The sequence below is a fragment of the Mobula birostris genome, chromosome 12, assembly GCF_030028105.1.
Source record: "Mobula birostris isolate sMobBir1 chromosome 12, sMobBir1.hap1, whole genome shotgun sequence".
NCBI classification, from domain to species: domain Eukaryota; kingdom Metazoa; phylum Chordata; class Chondrichthyes; order Myliobatiformes; family Myliobatidae; genus Mobula; species Mobula birostris.
Window position 1 is genome coordinate 92,022,518 of NC_092381.1, and position 11,059 is coordinate 92,033,576.

An 11,059-nucleotide genomic window follows, 5' to 3' on the forward strand; every position below is an offset into this window, starting at 1 on the left:
GACTAATCGTCCCATCTACCCCATCCTTTTACTAGCAGCTGTTGAGGCACCCAATCTCACCAACTCATGCCTGACCACCCCACCACCATGATCACTTCTTTGATCGTCCCCACCATCAGCTTTTCAAGCTCTGTCTGTCATCTGTCTCAGTCACTTTATTATCTACCTACTAAGACCCACTAAACACTCAAAGGTGTTCTCCTCTTAGATGATCTTTTCTCCAGCTCATTTCCTCCACCACTTCCACGAATATGAAAGTTTGTGAAGAAAAATTCTACTGTATTTTACCCATACAAAATCTTGTGCTTGTAGCATATTGGAGCCTTCCAGTGAAACAAGGCAAGTGTGCCAAAGTCCAAAATTGTTCCAAAGGTTATACAGGTAGCTTGCAATTCCCTGTATTAAGCCTAACCTCTGTAATTTTTATCTTCAATGAAGTTCCATCACTAGACAAATCTTACCCTCCACTTCCCTTTTAGCATTCCAAAGGGATGATTTCCTCAATAATTGCCTGCTTCCCGCTTCCATCTCCACTTCTCATAGCATTTTTCTTTGCAACTCCAGAAGATACAGCATCTGCTCCTGGATCTCACCATCTTCCAGGGTCTCCCAGCCATTCTTCGAGAAGAAACAGAACTTCAATTGCTCTTCTCCCAGTTTTGTGCAGTGCAGACAATGATCATCACATGTTCCTTCGCTGCACCTAGCAGACGATTAATAGGTAACACTTTGTAGAAAACTTCTTTTCAGTCCGTTATTATGGGCCTGAGCTTCCACTTCAATTTTCACTCCAGCCATTATCTTTAACTTCCTGCGCTGTTGCACAGAGCCCAGTGTGAGCCTGAGAAACAGGGTCTCATCTTCTGTCTCAGCACATTACAGTCCTCAGGACTCTATTGAATTCATGAATGTCAGGTAACCAGTCTTTCCTGCTTTTTTTAAGAACTTATCATTTCTGATATAAGCTTATCCACCTGAAATGTTAACTCTAATTTTTACTGTCTACAGAATCCACCTGGCCCTCTGAATATTTCCAGTATTCTTTTACTTCAGATTTCAGTAATCTACATCTATCAGTCCCAACATAGTCTTTATGTTTCTAACTACCTTTTTTCATCTTCCTCCAATTGCACAGACAGATCTCTCTCCTAGATGGCACTGAAATTATTTGTGTTACCTGGACAACCTTGAGCTCCACTTTATCATAAGCTATCCCCTTGCTCTCTCTTCCTCTCCCTCTCTGTGCAACTCAAAATATTTTCTCTGAATTTTCAGTGCTGATGATATTATAGACGTTATAGTTTATATTAAAACACTAATTCTGTATTGCTCCCACAAGCACTGACCAACCTGTTGGATATTCCTCACAATCTCTGTTTTTATGTAAAATCTAGCTCTGCCCCTCCTGTTATCACCCTAATGTCTGAATTATTCTCCCTTACCCAAAACACCCCCACTTGAAAGAACATTTCCAATCAATATCATCAAATCTATTAAACTTATTTGAAACATTAATTGTTGTTTCATTCCATTTACCTTGTGGTCAGACTTGGGCTTCGTGACATTTACTAACATGTTGAAGAGATTTTGAGTTCTTCATCTCCCCTTTAAACACTGAACACAGAACACAGAACAGTACATCACAGCAACAGGCTATTCAGCCCACAATGTTTGCCTGAACCGGCTAAAAAGTAAAAACTAATTTACTTTAGTTTCTTCCACAGAAATTGCCGACAAAATCTATAACTTATTCAATGGTTATACAAGTGGAAAGGAACAACAAACTGCATACAATACGCTGATGGATCTGGGCTCGTCTACTCTACACCGAGTCTATTACCACTACAATCAGGACTATGAGCACTTTGGAGAATTTACTTGGCGCTGCGAAGATGAGTTGGGACCAAGGTACATCCACTTCAACTATTAACAAGATAGACTCACCTTTATTGCTCCAGGCATGTTCAGGGGCTATTTCAAGCTGTGGTAATCTGGTTCATAATGCTTAGAGGCAATAGTGATGCAATAATAATTCACGGTGCTCAGACTTCAACATTACCTTCTCTTACAAGAATAAAAACTTATTCACAGGGAGAACAGACTAATGAAATGATAGACTAGCACAGGGATGAAATTATACAAATGCATGATTGACTATGATTGTTAGTCTATGTAATTACGAAAGGCCATTCACTGATTATTTTAAAATTATAAAGAACTGAAATTATTTCTGAGAATGAATTTACTATTGAACAGAACTAATTAGCTGTAAATCATTTGGTTCTTACTTTTCTTTGCAGACTACATTCCTCAGTAGGGTACTCTTAAACATGGAGTTTGCTTTTAATTACTGGTGCAGTTTCAACCTTCCAATGGTATTCAAAATACAATCCCAATGGGGTGGAACAAATTTCCCTCAAGAGGACACCAGGTGTGGTACGAGGTGGGTTGCCACTTTTCAAGTGGCTCTCAGCAGGAATTTCATGTCCAGAAAATGGTGACTTCAGTGTGGTAATCACTGACAATTCAACGCTGAGACAGAAAATAAGAGAGGCCCCCGCACTTGAGATTTCACTGTCACTGTGGTTGATCTCCGATGTCTTTAGGTTTCCCTGTTGAAGTTCAAGGTAAACATATGATAATCCTAGCAAACCTATGAAAATGTTTTTATGGGGTGAAGAATGGGAAAGATGAACCTTAAAGTTATTTATCAATTATAGGCTGACACCAAGACATTAATATCCCCAATTGCCCTGAGTTCTGGTGGATTTCTCCTTGGACCTTTGCAGTCTATAAAATGAAGGAACTTCCACAGCTCTGTTAGATGAAAAAATTAGCAATTTAGACATGGCATTTGTTAAGGAGTGGTGAGCTAATTCCAAGTCAGAATGCTGTGTGACTTAGACATGTTGATGTGCCATTGAATTTACTGACCTTGTTCTTGCAGATGCTGAAATTCTGAAACAAAAACAAAAAGATGCTGGAACCGCTCAGTAGAAAGTCTGCAAAATGATAGGAGAAACAAAGTTAACATTTCAGGTGGAAGAACTTACATCAGATCTGGGAAAATGAGGAAAAGTAGTTAGTTTTAATTTGCAGAGGAGGCAGAGGGAGGGATGGACAGGACAGAGAGATTTACTGTACAGGGTAAGATCAGATCAAATTGGATAATTGGAAGCTTGGCAGCGACCACACTTCTTTGTCTGTGTTGAATGTTACTGGGACATACTCAGCAGAACAGACTGTACTAATGGAGAGAGAAAGTTGAGGAAGGATGATTTGCAGCTTAAATCTGGCATGAACTGAACCTCAGGCACAAGGTGGAAGTTTCCTTTGACAGGTCAAATGAGCTATGTTCACTGATGCCAAGAACATCTCAACGTTTGCACACAAGATCACTGAACTGTTATAAAAAGATTAATTTTTAAAAATCACTGAAGTGTCAGCATCAAGTTCAGCCCATGATTTCCTGCTCCAAACTTCAATGGCTCTTGAAAGATTTTGGCCCCATAATCTTTAAATGTTTTGTACATGTTCACAAGTTATGTTGCTTTTATAGAGTCACAGAGCAAAATGGCGTTGCAACAGGCCCTTCAGTCCAGCAGTCTACCCTGATCATAGTGTTCTCCAAGCTATTCTCATTGGCCCATAGTGTCCACCAAGCTACTGTGCTGTACTATTCTATGTTCTATTTCCATAGATGCTGCCTGACCTGCTGAGTTACTCCAGCATTTTGTTTGTGTTGCTTTGGATCTCCAGCATCTGTAGGATCTCTTGAGTTTCTGTTTCAACCAGTGTTTATTTGTGCATTTCAAAATAAGGTGTGTTCAAAATAAGCAGTGTACAGCTCTCTAGATCAACCCAAAGTTAACAATTACAACACACACAAATGGAGCAGAAGCTTTTATGGGACATCCCCAAAGTGAAGTAATGGGGCCGTGAAATTCACCTTCTGTAAAATTAATGGAATTTCTGCAAGCAATTTCAAAAGTCTCTGATCCAGGTGTTTCTCACACCTGGTAATGATTCAAAATTCATCAAAACCAGGCTCAATATTTGACTTGGCAAAGTTATTTGAAAAGTATACCTTAGTGGTGAAGTTGAACAAGCTGATCATATTGCTAGATCTTCATGAAGTACAGATTTCTGTTTTCATGAAAAAAAAGAATGATGATACTAACAAGCCAGAGGCCAACTACCACTAAGGAAAACAATTTGAAAGTAGAGTAGAGTCTCTCACTTTCAATCTCATCCTGGAGTTTCATCATTATGGTTATCACTCTTCCCAAGTGAGATTATCGGCAAATCATGAATCAGTGCTCAAGACTCGATCTAAAATACCTTGATGTCCAATTGAGTCCATTATGTATCACGCAAGGGAACTGTCACAAGTTCATTCTTGGAACTCATCGTTCAGTCTGTGTGTACATTTTGGCTTAGATTTTGATTAGATGTCCTGATCTTTGAAGCCACGATCAGTCCTAACCATTGCCTTATGCAAATATCAATGTAGACTCACTAATTACCTCACCGGTATTAACCTACCTTGATATGTCCCCAAAAATGTTGAATGGTGCTTCTCAAACGTGCTTTCCTTAAATAATTCACTAGAGGTGTTCGTCGAAATGGCTGAAATTCTCATTTCTGACTAAGTAATGTTTTGGTAGGACGCCAGTTAGCTCATTGAGTCTTGAGAAATCCCATTCCTCACTTACTTCCTTGTAACCTTGTGTCTCCCCCATCCCAATTAACCACTCTCCATCCCCTCCCCATATGATTTGCCCATTACTTATGTACACCGGGAGAAAGTAATCGGCATTTGGAAGGAGACCAGAAGACCTTGCAGTCACAGTGAGAATGTACGAACTCCACACAGGGAGCACCTCAGGTCAGGATTGAACCTGCTCTAACTACACTGTTCTGGGGTTAAATAGTGGTACAGTGTCAGCAGCGTTCCAGCACTGCCCTCGGGTTCTCTTTCTTTGCACCTGTTTAGTCAAGCCTGACTGGAATCTTTTTCCTAATCTCCAATAGTTAGATCCTACCTCTTTAAATAAAACAGCCCTTTCTAAGAATCAAGCTGTGCTCAGTACTGTATGAGTGGTCTCACCTATGCACCCTGCAGGTGCCCCAAAACCACCTTTCTTTTGTGCTCCTCTCTCTTTTAATTTCAAAACTAGACTCTATTCATAAAACAGGATGTTTTGGAAATAGAACACTCTATATTTTTTCTTCCTATTCCCATATTCTATCAAATTATGACGTTCAATAACACTCATGTTTACTCTTTCAACAATACACCCACAAAGAGCTTGGGAAACTGCTATACATGACCCAATCCCTCAGTATTCAGTGGTGGCAGGACCCTTGACTAGGATTCTTCCCGAGAGAGCCATTTCCCTTACAATAAATTCCTGTTCTCACATACTGTAGACATAGAACTGTACAGTACTGGACAAGCCATTTGGTCCATAATGTTGTACTGATCTTGATGCCGATTTATACTAGATGTCCTCCTGCTTATAACCCTTATCCCTCCCTTCCCTTTATATTCACTCGCATATCTCGAAGCTTCTTAAACTCCACAAATCTACCCATTTCCACTCCTAACCGTGGTAACCCATTACAAACTCTTAGCACTCTCTACACTAAAATAAAACTTGCCCCTCACATTGCTTTTAAACTTCCCACCTCTAACCTTAAAAGCATGTTATCTGGTGTTTGGCATTCCTACTCTGGGGAACAGATTCTCACTGTCTACCCTATCTATGCCTTTCATAATTTTAAAAACCTATCCAGACTCCCCTTCGCCTCCTACACAGGAAGGAGAACAAACCCAAGTTAATCCAACATTTCCTTCTAGTTCAAACCCTCTAATCCAGGCAGCGTCCTGGTAAACCTTTTCAACAGTTCTATTTTCCTTGTATGTACGTGCAAACTTACCGTAGTTCATATTGTTCCTTATTTCTTCAACTATGCAGAGTACATTGTGTCAACACATATTGACTTATCTTCTTTTATTATATTGTTCTTTTCATCAAATCTAATATTTCACAGTCAACTTCCTTATCTCTAATGTGTTGTTTATCTTCAATGAGGGCAAATGCAAAGCATTCACTTAAAAACATGCCTGTGATTGCTTCCTTCACACACAAGTTATCAGAGTCTATGTCCTTCCCCTTACTTTAAATGATCTTACATATGGTTTGAATGTAAATAGCTTTTTCTAGTAAATTTTTAAAGTTTTTTTCCTGATCATATTTAAATAGCTGGATAAAAAGAACATTTCTGCAATTGTAAGTTTTACTTCTTTGTCTATGTTTGTCCCCTTTCCATAGCTCTGCTGAATCCAATATGATTGTGACCAATGCTGCCAAAATGTTTTCCCCACCGAAACCTGTTCCATCCATTTTCAGATTTCCTTGCTGTCTCACCTTTCTCAATCTTACTGTCCCAGCGTTAGTCAAATCCCCCTCACTGTATTTGAATTCCTCAGAAATTTGCCTAACTACTAGTTCTTAGAATGTAGAATAGTACAGTATAGCACAGGAGGAGATCCTTCAATCCACAATGTCTGAGTGGAACTTAATACCAAATAATCATTTCAATCTGTACATGTACTGTGTATCCGTCCATTCCCTGCCTGTCCAGGAACTTCTTAAATGCCTCTTACATTCCTATCATATCTTCTTCTTCCACCACTCTTTGCAGCATGTTCCAGGCCCTATGTCAGAATCAGGTTTATTATCATCGGCATGTGACGTGAAATTTGATAACTTAGCAGCAGCAGTTCAATGCAATACATAATATAGAAGAGAAAAAATAAATAAATAAAATAATAAATAAATACATACATACATAAATCAGTAACAGTACATGTATATTGAATAGATTAAAATACGTGCAAAAATAAGAAATACTGTCTATTTTTTAAAAAGTGAGGTAGTGTCCAAGAGTTCAATGTCCATTTAGGAATCCTACGGCAGAGGGGAAGAAGCTGTTCCTGAATTGCTGAGTGTGTGCTTTCAGGCTTCTGTACCTCCTGCCTAGTGGTAATAGTGAGAAAAGGGCATGCCCTGGGTGCTGGAGGTACTTGCCTCATTATTCTCTTTTATCTTTCTCCCCTTACCTATGCTCTCTGGTATTTATGTGGGGAAAAGATTCGGTCTATCTACATTATCTTCTCATTATTTTATTTACTTTTATGAGGTTGACCCTCAGCTTCCAGCATTTCAGAGAAAGCAGTCCATATCCTTTATGTTGATACTTTCAAATCCAGGCAACATCCAACTGAATCATTTCTGCACCTTCCTGAATGCCTCCACATCCTTCCTGTAAGGTGATGATCCACATCCCCTGTTTCCATCCAGGGGGTCAGCGTGGACATGGTGGAGGATTACAAATACCTGGGGATACGAATTGACAATAAACTGGACTGGTCAAAGAACACTGAGGCTGTCTACAAGAAGGGTCAGAGCCGTCTCTATTTCCTGAGGAGACTGAGGTCCTTTAACATCTGCCAGACAATGCTGAGGATGTTCTATGAGTCTGTGGTGGCCAGTGCTATCATGTTTGCTGTTGTGTGTTGGGGCAGCAGGCTGAGGGTAGCAGACACCAACAGAATCAACAAACTCATTTGTAAGGCCAGTGATGTTGTGCGGATGGAACTGGACTCTCTCACGGTGGTGTCTGAAAAGAGGATGCTGTCCAAGTTGCATGCCATCTTGGACAATGTCTCCCATCCACTACATAATGGACTGGTTGGGCACAGGAGTACATTCAGCCAGAGACTCATTCCACTGAGATGCAACACTGAGCATCATAGGAAATCATTCCTGCCTGTGGCCATCAAACTTTACAACTCCTCCCTTGGAGGGTCAGACACCCTGAGCCAATAGGCTGGTCCTGGACTTATTTCCTGGCATAATTTACATATTATTATTTAATTATTTATGGTTTTATATTGCTATATCTATACTCTATTCTTGGTTGGTGCAACTGTAACAAAACCCAATTTCCCTCGGGATCAATAAAGTATGACTATGATTTTGACTGTGACTATGACCAGAACTCCAAGTGTGACAGAACTAAGATTTTGTACAGTTACAACTTGACTTTCTGAATATACTCAGAGTCCAGACTGGCCCATCTGACTGGGCTCTAACTGCTGTGAGGCTTTTGCTCTTCAGTTGAAATCATATAGCCTTGTTTGTTGGTCTTGCACACTCCTCACAGCTGTAATTTTTTCTTTAAGGAGCAATTCTGTAAGAAGAAATACTGAGCTTACAGAGGAACAGCATTATCATGCGCTGCTTGTCTATCTGCATCCTCAGTTTATAAACGTTTTCTCCCAATTTGCACTTTTCCATCCCCGTCCTAGCAAGTCTCTCCATTCACACAGTATCCTCTGGACTGTTGGCCACAGCCCTGTTGCGGTATTTCTGTCCTGAATATACCCCACCCTCAGAACCGAACATAGAAGAAGTCAAGTGCAAATGAAGGTGCAGCTGATAAGAAGGTAGGCTTTCTTCTTCTAGGATGCCAGCTTTTCTGCTGCCCAGTCACCTGCTCTGGACAGTTCGTCACTGCCAAAAGGCTAGGGTGAGTTAGAATCAGAAGACCAAATTCTGAGGTGCTGCTTTGTAATTTTTTTCTGGCTTCCTGTAGTCTGCCTGAAAGAACATATCTGCCTTTAATGACAAGCAACCGGAAGTTCCCACAAGGGGCAGAATGTGCATTCAGTGAAAACCGTGAGCTATGTCATGCTTTCATTTTGTAAAATTATCTCTGGCCTGCACACCTTCAGATCCAGAGACTCCCATCTTATTCTTATTATAACCAATCAAAATTTATTTCTGCAATTACTTTTGGTTTTACAGGTTCATGTGCGTATCATACGGCACAGAAACAGGAGATATCAGCCCACTGAGTTCACATCAACCATCAAGTACCCATTCACAATAATACTACACTAATCGCATTCATTCCCTCCACACTGCCAGCAACTCCAACCACCTCCCTATGTTTTACTATTCAACAACACACTAAAGACGATCGATAGTGGACATTTAACCTGCCATCCCACACGACACTGGGATGAGCATCCAGAGGGAACACACGCAATCACAAGGAGAGCAAGAAAACTCTACCCAGACGAAACAGCCAAGGTCAGGATTAAAGCGGGCACATGGACTGTGAGGCAGCAGTTCTACCAGCTGTGCCACTGGACTGCTACTTGGTTTAAATTACAAAACTAAAATTTGTTTTGTTTTCTCAAATTAATCTTACTGAGAGAGCAGAAAGAAACTGTGGTACAAACTAACTGGTTAGCTTCCTGTGATGCTTCATTAAACTTGCCCCTTAGTCTGATTAGTTAAACTCCCAGACCAGAACTACATTTGGTGTTTCCAATAGTGGAAAGGCTTGAGATCCTCTCACACCACTCCTGAAATCTCACTGGGCACATGTAAGCTGAACTGGCATTCTGAAAGTTCACCCCCACGCCCACTGCCTACCAACTCAGCAATAAAGCCACCCCTCTCCACTAACTGGAAGCCCCAATAGCAGAGGTTGACTCCTGACCCTTGTTTATTCTCCCTATGTGTTATTCTTCACCTTAGCACATCCCATAGGCCTCGTTCCCCAAGAATCATACAACAATCTCTGCCTTAGCTCTGGATTTAACCTGGTTTCTTTTGCCTTGGAAAACCAAAGAAAGACTTAATAATTCCTGAAACCGCTTTTCACCTTACACTCAAGAATTCTTTCTACCAATAGTGCTGCCATTCCATTATTGTTTTTTTTTGTACTAAGACACTACATGCGAAACAAAACCTTTTCAGTAGATGTGATAATAAACTTATTTTATTTAGTCAGGTTTTTGATACCTCAGTGTAGCTGCTTGAGCCAAAGCATTATTGCTCTACATCAGCAGTCCACTGAAGAGTGAATTATATATACTTCACTTCAGCAGAGGAGCAACCCCCAACACTTTGAACTTAATGCTGCCATTGACGATATGCAGGGGCGCTGGACACAGGTCGGAAGGAGATGGTTCCTGCCTTTTTTACATTTTACTGGTCATCAGTAAAACAAATGTGGCTCACAGAGTGAATCTATAAAATATTTCAATTCATAAACTGAAACATAATAATAATATTTTGTTGAATCCTCTTTGGTATGAATTCTCTTTTTCAGCATTCACATGAAAAAGAAGTGACTTCAGCACAACTTTAACCTAATTGTTGTTCTTCTTCTCCCTTCATATTTTCAACTCCATCTCTCCCTTCCTCTTTATTGTTCCTTTATTGCATTCTATCCCCTTTCCTGTTTATTGTTTTCCCCTCATTTACCATTTTACTTTCTTTCTTCCTTCCTTTGAATCTTTCTCCTTGTCCTTATTCCATTTCCATTTTATTTACCATTCCTCTACCTCCCTTTTTGTTCTCCTTCTTACTGACTCTTTCTCTCTCTCCCTCCCTCGATGACGCATCTTTGCATTTGCTTTTATCTCTTTCATTCCTCTACCGTCATCTCTCCCCCTTGCCTTTGTCTCTCTGATTTTCATCTCCATCTCTCATCACCTATTCATCACCTGCAGGAAAGCTGGCCTGATCCTGTCCAAGTTGGAAGAGTTGAGCAGCTGGTGCAGAAGCCTCCTTCGGGAGCCCAAAATCACCCTTCGCCGAGTCTCCTTGAAGTACCTGTCCTGCCGATACAGTGAAATGCGGCCCTCAGGAATAAATTGGCAAGAGCTGAACACAGAGGTCAAAAAGATCTGTGAGGAACAGTTCCTGACTGTGCTGTACAATGACTATGGAGAACATAAAGACTTCTGACAGAGGAATGTACTTTGTGTCCATCTTCACCCATCTCCCGTTCCCCCCCCCCTTAGTCAGCTGTTTTATGGGCAGTCCACATGGCCTTCTGGGTAGAATATTGCTTGACTGCTCGCAGTTGTTTGTGGAGGTTGTTAAACCTCAGGCTTACCCTGGTCTGGCGATAAAACATTGAATCAGTTTTGAATAGTGTCAGCCAAATACGTGGATTATTTGATTTT

General features: G+C 40.6%; 1 protein-coding gene across 1 annotated transcript in view; it reads left to right on the plus strand.

Annotated features, from left to right (window-relative positions):
- astn1 (astrotactin 1) overlaps window positions 1-10,838 on the plus strand; it is a 2,762,425-nt gene extending 2,751,587 nt beyond the window's left edge. Inside the window, exons 23-24 of the mRNA XM_072274559.1 lie at window positions 1,725-1,908; window positions 10,601-10,838. Of these exons, the coding sequence (XP_072130660.1) occupies window positions 1,725-1,908; window positions 10,601-10,838 (422 nt within the window). The remainder of the gene's footprint in view (window positions 1-1,724; window positions 1,909-10,600) is intronic.
- The last annotated feature ends 221 nt before the right edge of the window (window positions 10,839-11,059 follow it).